The sequence below is a fragment of the Poromitra crassiceps genome (genome assembly GCF_964638095.1).
Source record: "Poromitra crassiceps genome assembly, chromosome: 4".
Classification (NCBI taxonomy): domain Eukaryota; kingdom Metazoa; phylum Chordata; class Actinopteri; order Beryciformes; family Melamphaidae; genus Poromitra; species Poromitra crassiceps.
Window position 1 is genome coordinate 12,143,113 of NC_139626.1, and position 15,059 is coordinate 12,158,171.

General features: G+C 45.4%; 1 protein-coding gene across 1 annotated transcript in view; it reads right to left on the reverse strand.

Annotated features, from left to right (window-relative positions):
- The window catches only part of LOC310775602 (C-Jun-amino-terminal kinase-interacting protein 4-like), a 79,775-nt gene that overhangs the window by 43,433 nt on the left and 21,283 nt on the right, over nt 1-15,059 (reverse strand). The window contains exons 2-3 of the mRNA XM_083635766.1: nt 14,553-14,673; nt 5,423-5,493 (exon numbers count right to left, since the gene is read on the reverse strand). Coding sequence (XP_083491892.1) covers nt 5,423-5,493; nt 14,553-14,673 — 192 coding nt within the window. The remainder of the gene's footprint in view (nt 1-5,422; nt 5,494-14,552; nt 14,674-15,059) is intronic.

The following is a 15,059-nucleotide window of genomic DNA, read 5'->3' on the forward strand; positions in this document are numbered from 1 at the left end:
TTAAACATCATATTTAAAGCTGGAAATAAGGTCCAGGGTGTAAAATAAGCAGAATTCTCCTTTAAGAAGGCAGAGGTGGACACAGGCAATAAGACATGAGATGCCATTATCAGGAAGAAGGGAAAACTGTAGGATCCTGTCCTGACACCATGTATGCACCAAGCATTTTGTCATTGCTAATCAAATGTCACTTTTAGGCCAACTATATTTCAGTAAGTTAAGCTAAAGCATTTTCACAGTATGTACCTTGTATTATACAGTATGTACCTTGTATTATACAGTATTTACCTTGTATTATACAGTATGTACCTTGTGTTATAGTGGGAACAGAAAAAGTGGAAGCAAGCAAGATCAAAGTCAAAATTGTGATCAACAGTGGAAAAAGGAGCTTCTTGGTTTCTTTTTAGAGAAAACTTTAATGCAGAAGTGTTGGTACACAGGTCACCTGCACAGGTTTACAATACAATGTACAACTTCAAGAAATAGGAGACACGGGCAAGAGAAACGCAACGCGTTTCAACCTCACTGGGTCTTCGTCAGGCTGTAGAATTCCTTCCTTGTATTATGTAGATAAATCAAAGATATGGCAGTATTTTTGTTTTGTTTTTTGAAGGGACACTGAGAAAGACCGCCAATATTCAATGTTCAGTTTTTATCAACATGCCTTTTCCTCTCTGGTAAACATCTGGTGCTAAAATAATCATTTGACATGCTGAAATAGAATGTTTGAGCGAGTTACAGGCATTTTACACACGAGTTACACACTTCTTTATTACAGGCATTTTGTTCAGGTTTCAGCCCTTGGTTTCATATTACAGCGCCGTTTGTATCCCCTCCGGTGGGCGTGGCTTTCAGAGGATGATGCGTTTCCATTTCCCACAGAAGTCGGGGGGGAAACTAAGGCTACGTTCACACAGCCATCCTTAGCGCTTGAATCTAATCTTTTCCCACCTAAGTGACTCGGGTCAGTCTTTTTCATGACTGTGTGAACAGTACAAGTCACATTGAAAGTGACTTTTTTAAAGACGACCTGGGCTACTTCCAAATGTGGAAAAACATCAGATTCGAATCTGATGTTTTGGAATGTGACTCCGGTGTGAACGGACATCTGGCCCATATCTGACTTAATGCTTCAATGTGACTTTTACATCATTCCAGAGTGACATTCATCACTATTCTGCGCTGGCGGGAGGAGGGAGGACCAAGCAGGCAGATTGTGATTACAAACGTGGAGGACAGCTGTGAGGGAGCTAATCAGTGGAGGGACAGTGAGGTTTTAGACCTTATAAGTATTAGCAAGAAGTAGCAGCTATTGCTCCACAGAAAGCCATCATTAAAATGTTGGCTCTCTTTCTCCTCCTCCTCCTATCATCTGCTCCCGTATTCGCTGGCTTCTACTGCACGATAACTTGTAAATTAAACCGTAAACAACAGATGAAACAACATCGTCAGCTACCGCCATGTTTACTGCTGTCTTCTTCCGGGTTTACGTAGAACAGCAGTGTGCTGCGTGTGACGTTATAGTTGTTCTTCTGTGTATGCCGGTCACTTCAGGTCCGCGACCTGTTCACACTGGGGTCTGATATGGGCCACTTTTAAAAAGTCTGTATGAACAGCCACACAAAAAATCAGATGTGAGTAACAAGTCAGATTCAAGCACTAAGGATGGCTGTGTGAACGTAGCCTTAGTGAACTTAGCTGTCACTATTAGCTACAATGTGTGCAGGCACAGCTAAGTGAACTTAGCTGTCACTATTAGCTACATTACAATGTGTGCAGGCACAGCTAAGTGAACTTAGCTGTCACTATTAGCTACAATGTGTGCAGGCACAGCTAAGTGAACTTAGTTCAACATATTTCCGTATTTCCGTAATTTGCAATGTAGTTTTAGCAATCCAGTAGGTGGCGGTAAGGCAACATTTAAGGATGCCAACCGCCATAAAACTGCAAAGAAGATGAAGATTATGTATTTCCGTATGGCAGTTGCTGTATGCGTTTTGAGAGGATGCATTGCATTTACACTTGTGTTAAATGTTGTCATAATGCGTCCCTGACCACCTCCGGAGGTGGTTTGGTTAATCAGATTGCAATCCTTCTTCAATGCGTTTTGGGGGCGTTTACACCTGTACTTTCAAGTGATAAAATACAATCTGATTGCAATCTGATCACCAACAACACATGTTAATGCCAGGTGTAAATGGCCTCTATGTGAACTTAGCTGTCACTATTAGCTACAATGTGTGCAGGGCAGGCACAGCTGTGACACTCATTTATTCAGATCAACAGTTGGCTACTGCAACCGGAGCGGTTGGTCTGGCCATTGGGGCATCTGTTAATGATGCATTATGCAGGTCTGATGTGCATACTTTATTACATTACTTTATGCTTGGGTGCTTCATGTCCTTCGCTACATCATCACCATAAAGTACCTTTGCTTTTGTATGTATTAACGGCCCTCACTGAAAATAGCAATGTCCTGTTTGTCTACATCAAAGACATGAAATAATATGGGATGATGGTATTTGTCGTCCATGCCTGACAAAAATGTACAGTGGATTCAGAAACTGTATTCAAACACCTTGAATTTTTCCTTATTTTGTGGTCATTCAGCCTGAACTCAAAGTGGATTCAAAATGAGATTTTGTGTACTAGTATGTGTGTGTCTCTCTCAACAATGTCCGCAAAATACCCCATACTGACAAAGTTAATGTATGTTTAAAAAAATGCTCGCAATACAGTATACTGAAAATTAAATACAGAAATATTTTTGATTTATCATATTCAACCCGCTGAGTTTATACTGTGTAGAACATACATGGGCAAACTACGCCACCTCTGTGGCCCGCGATGGAATTGCAAAAAAAAAAAAAATTACACAGTGCACCTGAACGCAACATGCAAGATACCCGCTGAATAAGTGTCCAAATGTTCATGTCATTCTGGCCAATACTCCACTTCTGTTATAGCATTTCAGTCTGGAATATGGAATATCTTTCAATAATCTTTATGACTAAAAGGCTACATTGAATTAGAAATTTAAATAATTAACTCATTGGTTTTGGATTTATTTAGCTTCAAGACTGCATTTTTGTTCGTGTGACCCTCAACACAGGCTTTGATCATCCCGGGCCACTTACTGATACTTATGCTTAAATTAACCCACTCATATTCTGATTTATTTCAAGAAAAACATTTTGGCTAGTGGAAATTCTAATTGGCTGGTAACTTTAAAATCTAGCAGCCATATTGGCAGGTGGTCAAAAAAGTTAATTTCAAGCCGTGAGAGCAGGTGGTGACATAGGAGTGAGTGAGGAAAGGATGAAATATTGGTGGTTAAGACTGAATAATGACATCACAACTGTTAATTTAAAATGAGTTATTCCTCTAAACGTGGCTTCAAATGCACCAAATATTTCACGCTGGCGCCGTTCGGCCCTCAGCAAAACCTGGTAGCGAGGACATTTTTTGTGGCCCTCTCTATCATCAAAGTTACCCATCCATGGGTTACCGCATGACAATATTTGTTCGGCCCCCGGCAACAATCTGGGTTTCTCATGTGGCCCCCCATGAAAAATAATTGCCCACCCCTGGTGTAGAAGGACCTTTGAATTTTCTCCCATTATGCCGTGCAGATTTGCTGACGTTTGGCTAAGTTGGATGCCTGGGGAGTCCATGAACAGCTCAGTTATTGGATGCCTGGGGAGTCCATGAACAGCTGAGTTATTATACATTCTTGATCTGAAGCCATTCCAGTGTTGATGTGGCTGCATGCTTAGGGTAACTCACTGTCCTGCTGCTGCCCCAATCTAAGCAGCTTCTCTCATTTGCTTGTTTGGCTCCATTCATTGTTCCCTCTATCCTTAACTTATTCCCCGCCATTGACATGATAGTACGTCAACCTGTCTTTTCACCGCCATGCGATAGATGGCGCTCTTGGCCACCCTATGAAGTGCTTTCATACTTAGTATATTCCTCCGCAAGCCAGAGTGACCATTTGGTCGCTGGACAAAAAGTAAATTTTGCACCCTGATCCTTAAAGGATGGCTAATCAACCCACTTTGTATCATTTATAATCTCGGTAATATAAGCACATGAGCAGTGTTTACCTTGTCTCACCGTTTTCCTCACGGAGAAAAATGCTCCCTTTCACTACATGCAGAAACTCCGCCCCTGCCAGCTGCAAGTCATTAAGGCTCGTGGCATTAAGGCATGTGATTCTCCGTGGATATGCGCATACTTAAAAAATAAAAATAAACATTAACAGCCGCTCTCGGAGCAGATTCCACGTCTGGAGCAGAACTTTCGCAGTTCCGTTGTGACGTAAAACGCGTCACAACGGAGCGCTTTACCAGAGGAGGAAATGGGAGATCTCCGTGAGGAAAACACAGAGAGAAGGTCAACACTGCCCATGTGCTTATATTACCCAGATTATTAATGATACAAAGTGGGTTGATTAGTATCGGTAAAGCCATCCTTTAAGTCTCCCAGTGGCTGCTGCTGAAAAGCTCCCCAGCCAAGATGCTGCCACCATTATGGTTCCTGACAGGGCGGTTATGTTAGATGGGTGATAAAGTGTGCCTTATGGCCAGACACATGACTTAGATGAGTTACATTTTTGTTTCATCAGACAACAGGATCTTTCGCCTCATGCTCTCAAGAGTCGTTCACATGCCTTTTTACAAGCGCCAGGCTGCTATCATGTGCCCTTTTTTCCCTCTAGTAAGCAGCTTGTGTCTGGCTTCCTCAGCAGTGCTGTACTGATGCCTATCCTTCCTCCCCAACACATTACAAGTAGGGGTGTCAAAAATAATCGATTATAAGATGCATCGCGATGCGGACGTGCACGATTCTGCATCGATTCACAAATGTCAAAAATCGATTATAAAAAAAAAAAAAAAAAAAAAAAATTAATAATCAAATAAAATATAATGGAAGTACATGCAGTTGTTTATTTTAATTATGGATCATAATACAATGCAATTCCAAATGCACTTTTATTTTAAAAGTAGCCACACAGTGAGAAAAAAGAAAGTGAGAAAAAATAAATCATGTATTGCGGAAAAAAGTGATGCATCGATTTAAGATGCATCGAGATGCATCGAGATGCATCGATAATCGTTATCGAATCGAAGCCCTCTGAATCGTAATCGAATCGAATCGTGAGGCCAGTGAAGATTCACAGCCCTAATTACAAGTCGTATAATTTCGTTCCCCAGATCTACTGTTAGTATGCCCCCTCACATCATCTGTCAACAACACACAACACTCAATGTGGGAAAGGTCAATAGGGTTGGATATTTTCAGAAGGCAGGCACTGTATGTGTATACACACACACACACACACACACACACACACACACACACACACACACACACACACACACACACACACACACAACTTCTTTATTCCAGTCCAGCATACCTCTGTGTGTCTCTGATGAAGGGAATTGTACTCCTTCTTGAGCTCTGCTTCTCTCTCCTCGAATCTGCTAACTGGATGAGAAAGAGGAAAATGTTAATTAATTTGAAGTACATGATGATAACACAGGCCATGATGATAACACACACAGGCCATGGAATCCACTGAAAGCAATAATAATAATAATAATATAAGGAACACTGTCAAAAGAGTCACTATCCACCTGTAAAGTTTCACAATTTCAAATCATACAGTATATGATCCGATCAATGACATTTCATTGATCAAAATATTCCACTGACAAATGATCTACCATTGTGCAGGCTGGTATTTTACATCATTCAGTTCAGTGTTATTGGATGTGGTGGTATTATTAGCTCGGTCAGAAAAAATTAAATAAAAAATATAAAACAGTTTAGAGTTGTAGTTGTAATACCACCCCCAAGCCACAAGAGGTCCTCATGCACCCAGAAAGCAGTCCCAAACTTCCAAACAGAAAACCCAGATCTGCCTTTTCTACAACACTGGATCACATCCATCACATCTGTTAGAGTAAGCAGGAATAAGGGTTCGTTCAGTCGAGGCTGAAAGAGCACAGCCACTGGACCTACAAACAGCAGAGCAGCTGTTCAGAACCACATGATATAAAGAGCACAGCCACTGGACTCACAAACAGCAGAGCAGCTTTTCAGAACCACATCATAAAGAGCACAGCCACTGGACTCACAAACAGCAGAGCAGCTTTTCAGAACCACATCATAAAGAGCACAGCCACTGGACCCACAAACAGCAGAGCAGCTTTTCAGAACCACATCATATAAAGAGCACAGCCACTGGACTCACAAACAGCAGAGCAGCTGTTCAGAACCACATCATATAAAGAGCACAGCCACTGGACTCACAAACAGCAGAGCAGCTTTTCAGAACCACATCATAAAGAGCACAGCCACTGGACCCACAAACAGCAGAGCAGCTTTTCAGAACCACATCATATAAAGAGCACAGCCACTGGACTCACAAACAGCAGAGCAGCTGTTCAGAACCACATCATATAAAGAGCACAGCCACTGGACCCACAAACAGCACGACAGCTTTTCAGAACCACATCATATGAAGAGCACAGCCACTGGACCCACAAACAACAGGACAGCTTTTCAGAACCACATCATATAAAGAGCACAGCCACTGGACTCACAAACAGCAGAGCAGCTGTTCAGAACCACATGATATAAAGAGCACAGCCACTGGACTCACAAACAGCAGAGCAGCTGTTCAGAACCACATGATATAAAGAGCACAGCCACTGGACCCACAAACAGCAGAGCAGCTGTTCAGAACCACATGATATAAAGAGCACAGCCACTAGACTCACAAACAGCAGAGCAGCTGTTCAGAACCACATGATATAAAGAGCACAGCCACTGGACTCACAAACAGCAGAGCAGCTGTTCAGAACCACATGATATAAAGAGCACAGCCACTGGACCCACAAACAGCAGAGCAGCTGTTCAGAACCACATCATATAAAGAGCACAGCCACTGGACTCACAAACAGCAGAGGAGCTGTTCAGAACCACATCATATAAAGAGCACAGCCACTGGACTCACAAACAGCAGAGCAGCTGTTCAGAACCACATCATATAAAGAGCACAGCCACTGGACTCACAAACAGCAGAGCAGTTTTTCAGAACCACATCATATAAAGAGCACAGCCACTGGACCCACAAACAGCAGAGCAGCTGTTCAGAACCACATCATATAAAGAGCACAGCCACTGGACTCACAAACAGCACGACAGCTTTTCAGAACCACATCATATAAAGAGCACAGCCACTGGACTCACAAACAGCAGAGCAGCTCTTCAGAACCACATCATATACGTAACGTAGAATACACACAACACTCTCTCCTATAAAAGCTAATCTGTTATCATCAAGTTAAGAACCACAGGCTATTACTATTATTTCTCAGTATTACTATGACAAGGACCACAGACACAAATGAACGACAGACCCCATCTATGTAGCAGACAGTCATATCGCGCCCACGGACCACAACTTAGTCCTTATTCCACTGTGTGTGTTGCTCTTGGCTGCCACTGGTTGTTTGTAGTAAAAACAGCCTCTCCCGTGCGTGCGCTAAAATATCCCATCTGCTTAGTTACAATGGCTGTGCACCAAGCGCCAGTCCAGAGTTGATACAGTTAATTCACAGCACATTCAGTACTAAATGCTTTGTGCGTCACAGCACAGCTTTCAAAAGCCAAAATAGCCGCTCTTCTTCTCAGGTGTAAAATAAGATTCAGGTGGAGAATTAAGAAGAACGCGACCAGCAGCTGCATGGCACAATGCAAACTGTGCTTATGAGAAGAGTGATAGAGGAACTAGCAGTGGAGGAGTAGAACAGGAAGAACCTCAGTCACATTACAGTACAGAGGTGGATGGAGAGTAGAAGGAAGTGACACTAAAGGAAAGCCCCACATGCAAAGCCTGAAAATCACTACACTAAGATTTTAATTATTTTTATGATATTTTATATTCTGGTTAATGGTGGAGCTGTGCACGCACAGATACGATTTGGGTTATGTTTACGCTGGGAGGTAGGCCCATACCGTGTTGGGTTATGTTTACACTGGGAGGTAGGCCCATACCGTGTTGGGTTATGTTTACGCTGGGAGGTATGTCCATACCGTGTTGGGTTATGTTTACACTGGGAGGTAGGCCCATACCGTGTTGGGTTATGTTTACACTGGGAGGTAGGTCCATACCGTGTTGGGTTATGTTTACACTGGGAGGTATGTCCATACCGTGTTGGGTTATGTTTACACTGGGAGGTAGGCCCATACCGTGTTGGGTTATGTTTACACTGGGAGGTAGGTCCATACCGTGTTGGGTTATGTTTACACTGGGAGGTAGGTCCATACCGTGTTGGGTTATGTTTGCACTGGGAGGTAGGTCCATACCGTGTTGGGTTATGTTTACACTGGGAGGTAGGCCCATACCGTGTTGGGTTATGTTTACACTGGGAGGTAGGCCCATACCGTGTTGGGTTATGTTTACGCTGGGAGGTATGTCCATACCGTGTTGGGTTATGTTTACACTGGGAGGTAGGCCCATACCGTGTTGGGTTATGTTTACACTGGGAGGTAGGTCCATACCGTGTTGGGTTATGTTTACACTGGGAGGTAGGTCCATACCGTGTTGGGTTATGTTTGCACTGGGAGGTAGGCCCATACCGTGTTGGGTTATGTTTACGCTGAGAGGTAGGTCCATACCGTGTTGGGTTATGTTTACGCTGAGAGGTAGGTCCATACCGTGTTGGGTTATGTTTACACTGGGAGGTAGGTCCATACCGTGTTGGGTTATGTTTACGCTGAGAGGTAGGTCCATACTGTGTTGGGTTATGTTTACGCTGAGAGGTAGGCCCATACCGTGTTGGGTTATGTTTACGCTGAGAGGTAGGTCCATACCGTGTTGGGTTATGTTTACGCTGGGAGGTAGGTCCATACCGTGTTGGGTTATGTTTACGCTGGGAGGTAGGCCCATACCGTGTTGGGTTATGTTTACACTGGGAGGTAGGCCCATACCGTGTTGGGTTATGTTTACACTGGGAGGTAGGCCCATACCGTGTTGGGTTATGTTTACGCTGGGAGGTAGGCCCATACCGTGTTGGGTTATGTTTACACTGGGAGGTAGGTCCATACCGTGTTGGGTTATGTTTACACTGGGAGGTAGGCCCATACTGTGTTGGGTTATGTTTACGCTGGGAGGTAGGCCCATACCGTGTTGGGTTATGTTTACACTGGGAGGTAGGCCCATACCATGTTGGGTTATGTTTACACTGGGAGGTAGGCCCATACCGTGTTGGGTTATGTTTATGCTGGGAGGTAGGCCCATACTGTGTTGGGTTATGTTTACACTGGGAGGTAGGCCCATACTGTGTTGGGTTATGTTTACACTGGGAGGTAAGCCCATACCGTGTTGGGTTATGTTTACACTGGGAGGTAGGCCCATACCGTGTTGGGTTATGTTTACGCTGAGAGGTAGGTCCATACCGTGTTGGGTTATGTTTACACTGAGAGGTAGGCCCATACCGTGTTGGGTTATGTTTACACTGGGAGGTATGTCCATACCGTGTTGGGTTATGTTTACACTGAGAGGTAGGCCCATACCGTGTTGGGTTATGTTTACACTGAGAGGTAGGCCCATACCGTGTTGGGTTATGTTTACACTGAGAGGTAGGCCCATACCGTGTTGGGTTATGTTTACACTGGGAGGTAGGCCCATACCGTGTTGGGTTATGTTTACACTGAGAGGTAGGCCCATACCGTGTTGGGTTATGTTTACACTGAGAGGTAGGTCCATACCGTGTTGGGTTATGTTTACACTGAGAGGTAGGCCCATACCGTGTTGGGTTATGTTTACACTGAGAGGTAGGTCCATACCGTGTTGGGTTATGTTTACACTGAGAGGTAGGCCCATACCGTGTTGGGTTATGTTTACACTGGGAGGTATGTCCATACCGTGTTGGGTTATGTTTACACTGGGAGGTAGGCCCATACTGTGTTGGGTTATGTTTACGCTGAGAGGTAGGTCCATACCGTGTTGGGTTATGTTTACACTGAGAGGTAGGCCCATACCGTGTTGGGTTATGTTTACACTGGGAGGTATGTCCATACCGTGTTGGGTTATGTTTACGCTGAGAGGTAGGTCCATACCGTGTTGGGTTATGTTTACACTGAGAGGTAGGCCCATACCGTGTTGGGTTATGTTTACCCTGAGAGGTAGGTCCATACCGTGTTGGGTTATGTTTACACTGAGAGGTAGGCCCATACCGTGTTGGGTTATGTTTACACTGGGAGGTAGGTCCATACCGTGTTGGGTTATGTTTACACTGAGAGGTAGGCCCATACCGTGTTGGGTTATGTTTACACTGGGAGGTATGTCCATACCGTGTTGGGTTATGTTTACACTGGGAGGTAGGCCCATACCATGTTGGGTTATGTTTACGCTGGGAGGTAGGCCCATACCGTGTTGGGTTATGTTTACACTGGGAGGTATGTCCATACCGTGTTGGGTTATGTTTACACTGGGAGGTAGGTCCATACCGTGTTGGGTTATGTTTACGCTGAGAGGTAGGTCCATACCGTGTTGGGTTATGTTTACACTGGGAGGTAGGTCCATACCGTGTTGGGTTATGTTTACACTGAGAGGTAGGCCCATACCGTGTTGGGTTATGTTTACACTGGGAGGTATGTCCATACCGTGTTGGGTTATGTTTACACTGGGAGGTAGGCCCATACCATGTTGGGTTATGTTTACGCTGGGAGGTAGGCCCATACCGTGTTGGGTTATGTTTACACTGGGAGGTATGTCCATACCGTGTTGGGTTATGTTTACACTGGGAGGTAGGTCCATACCGTGTTGGGTTATGTTTACGCTGAGAGGTAGGTCCATACCGTGTTGGGTTATGTTTACGCTGGGAGGTAGGCCCATACCGTGTTGGGTTATGTTTACACTGGGAGGTATGTCCATACCGTGTTGGGTTATGTTTACACTGGGAGGTAGGCCCATACCATGTTGGGTTATGTTTACACTGGGAGGTATGTCCATACCGTGTTGGGTTATGTTTACACTGGGAGGTATGTCCATACCGTGTTGGGTTATGTTTACACTGGGAGGTAGGCCCATACCGTGTTGGGTTATGTTTACGCTGAGGGGTAGGCCCATACCGTGTTGGGTTATGTTTACACTGAGGGGTAGGCCCATACCGTGTTGGGTTATGTTTACACTGGGAGGTAGGCCCATACCGTGTTGGGTTATGTTTACACTGAGGGGTAGGCCCATACCGTGTTGGGTTATGTTTACACTGGGAGGTAGGTCCATACCGTGTTGGGTTATGTTTACACTGGGAGGTAGGCCCATACCGTGTTGGGTTATGTTTACGCTGGGAGGTAGGCCCATACCGTGTTGGGTTATGTTTACACTGGGAGGTAGGCCCATACCGTATTGGGTTATGTTTATGCTGGGAGGTAGGCCCATACCATGTTAGGTTATGTTTATGCTGGGAGGTAGGCCCATACCGTGTTGGGTTATGTTTACACTGGGAGGTAGGCCCATACCGTGTTGGGTTATGTTTACGCTGGGAGGTAGGCCCATACCGTGTTGGGTTATGTTTACACTGGGAGGTAGGCCCATACCGTGTTGGGTTATGTTTACGCTGGGAGGTAGGTCCATACCGTGTTGGGTTATGTTTACACTGGGAGGTAAGCCCATACCGTGTTGGGTTATGTTTACTCTGGGAGGTAGGTCCATACCGTGTTGGGTTATGTTTACGCTGAGGGGTAGGCCCATACCGTGTTGGGTTATGTTTACGCTGGGAGGTAGGCCCATACCGTGTTAGGTTATGTTTGCACTGGGAGGTAGGCCCATACCGTGTTGGGTTATGTTTACGCTGGGAGGTAGGCCCATACCGTGTTGGGTTATGTTTGCACTGGGAGGTAGGCCCATACCGTGTTGGGTTATGTTTATGCTGGGAGGTAGGCCCATACCGTGTTGGGTTATGTTTATGCTGGGAGGTAGGCCCATACCGTGTTGGGTTATGTTTACGCTGGGAGGTAGGCCCATACCGTGTTGGGTTATGTTTATGCTGGGAGGTAGGCCCATACCGTGTTGGGTTATGTTTATGCTGGGAGGTAGGCCCATACCGTGTTGGGTTATGTTTACACTGGGAGGTAGGCCCATACCGTGTTGGGTTATGTTTGCACTGGGAGGTAGGCCCATACCGTGTTGGGTTATGTTTATGCTGGGAGGTAGGCCCATACCGTGTTGGGTTATGTTTATGCTGGGAGGTAGGCCCATACCGTGTTGGGTTATGTTTACGCTGGGAGGTAGGTCCATACCGTGTTGGGTTATGTTTACGCTGGGAGGTAGGCCCATACCGTGTTGGGTTATGTTTACGCTGGGAGGTAGGCCCATACCGTGTTGGGTTATGTTTACGCTGGGAGGTAGGCCCATACCGTGTTGGGTTATGTTTACGCTGGGAGGTAGGCCCATACCGTGTTGGGTTATGTTTACGCTGGGAGGTAGGCCCATACCGTGTTGGGTTATGTTTACGCTGGGAGGTAGGCCCATACCGTGTTGGGTTATGTTTACGCTGGGAGGTAGGCCCATACCGTGTTGGGTTATGTTTACGCTGGGAGGTAGGCCCATACCGTGTTGGGTTATGTTTACGCTGGGAGGTAGGCCCATACCGTGTTGGGTTATGTTTACGCTGGGAGGTAGGCCCATACCGTGTTGGGTTATGTTTACACTGAGAGGTAGGCCCATACCGTGTTGGGTTATGTTTATGCTGGGAGGTAGGCCCATACCGTGTTGGGTTATGTTTACACTGGGAGGTAGGCCCATACCGTGTTGGGTTATGTTTACACTGAGAGGTAGGCCCATACCGTGTTGGGTTATGTTTACACTGGGAGGTAGGCCCATACCGTGTTGGGTTATGTTTACGCTGGGAGGTAGGCCCATACCATGTTGGGTTATGTTTACACTGGGAGGTAGGCCCATACCGTGTTGGGTTATGTTTACACTGGGAGGTAGGCCCATACCGTGTTGGGTTATGTTTACGCTGGGAGGTAGGCCCATACCGTGTTGGGTTATGTTTACGCTGGGAGGTAGGCCCATACCGTGTTGGGTTATGTTTACACTGGGAGGTAGGTCCATACCGTGTTGGGTTATGTTTACACTGGGAGGTAGGTCCATACCGTGTTGGGTTATGTTTACACTGGGAGGTAGGCCCATACCGTGTTGGGTTATGTTTACGCTGGGAGGTAGGTCCATACCGTGTTGGGTTATGTTTATGCTGGGAGGTAGGTCCATACCGTGTTGGGTTATGTTTATGCTGGGAGGTAGGCCCATACCGTGTTGGGTTATGTTTACGCTGGGAGGTAGGTCCATACGTGTTGGGTTATGTTTACACTGGGAGGTAGGCCCATACCGTGTTGGGTTGCAGTGGTTCCCAACCTTGGGGTCGCCTGGAATTCAAATGGGGTCGTCTGACATTTCTTTTTTATTTACACCACACACAATTTAAAACTAGCGAAGAGGATTAGGGTTTAGTTCTGAGTTTAAGTCAGGATTCTGAGAATAAAGTCAGGTCATGTGATCAGGATGGTTTGAACCAGGCTACCAGTGAATTCAATACAGGCACTCATTAACCCAAAAACTTTAAAAAAAAAACACAAAACAAAACAAAAACAAAACATAAATGCATAAAAATAAAAAAGAGGAAGTGTGACATCTTGGCTGAGAACTGAATATTTCCTCTAGGCTGATACGATGATCCTGCAGTGGAACAAACAGCCAGTCAGACAGTATGCATGTCATGTGGGTTTCTTCTGATGCCCTGGGAAACAACATAGTCACTGTGGGACACTGTGAGGCCAGACTACATGGTTCTGATAGACTGAAAACTGAAAAGGCCGTTCCTACTTCAAAACAAGACCGACATCTTATCCAGTGAGACTTCAGATGAGTGCAATCGTAGAATAAGCTTCAATCCCTGAATCAGAAAACATTATAAGCAACTTACCAAACATAAACATAAAGGGTCTTAGTGGCCTAGAATATTCCTGAGACGATATAGAACAATCAGGCAATAAGCAAGCAGCAGCAACACCAAGAGATCAATCAAAACGCAATCGAAAAAGAGCTGAAGAGGCAGATCTATCGATGTCTTTATTCTCAATGAAATATGTTGCTAATATCAGACTCCAAGTTCAAATAACAGGATTTTGTCATTTAAGTTCAAATATAACTTTTCCTGAATCTTTCAATAGATCTGGTAGACTTGGTCAGTGTGATACAGGTGGTTTTTATTCATAATAGGGACAGGGGAGTCCATCTGCTCTGTGGCCCTCAGGCTACCAAACACCTCTTTGTGTGTGTGTGTGTGTGTGTGTGTGTGTGTGTGTGTGTGTGTGTGTGTGTGTGTGTGTGTGTGTGTGTGTGTGTGTGTGTGTGTGTGTGTGTGTGTGTGTGTGTGTGCGTGTGCGCGTGCACGTGCGCGTGCGTGCGTGCATGCGCGTGCGTGTGCGTGTCTGTGTGTGTGTGTGTGTGTTTAGGCAACAGGACTTACTCTGGTCTGCATAGTTTTTCGTCTTTAGCTCCAGCTGGCGCGTGTGAGACTCCAGCGTCACCACTCGACCCTGGAGATCCTTCCTCTCGCCCTCCTGGGAGTCCTCAAAGACAATGTACCTCTGCAGAGAGAGAAGAACATGACGTGATCATCGATGCACTGACTGAACCCGGCAGCGTTAAGTGTTGTGGACAATGTGGAGTGCAGGTTCCAGCCAGGGTCCGATGATTTGTTGATGGCTGCAACAAGAGACAGGAATCTCGCACACACCAGTGAGGGTCATTCATGAAGCCAGTGCCTTTGTCCTGTGGGTGAAACCAGACTGACATCAGCCTGGCTCTGAATGACCTTACAATCACCACCATCATCTACCACAGTGTTTCCCAACCAGGGGTACGTGTACCCCTAGGGGTATTTGAGCAGCTTGCAGGGGGTACTTGGAAAGATTGGGGATTACAATTTATTTACAAAATAATTAAAACATCATTCAAAGTAATTTCATAGGCC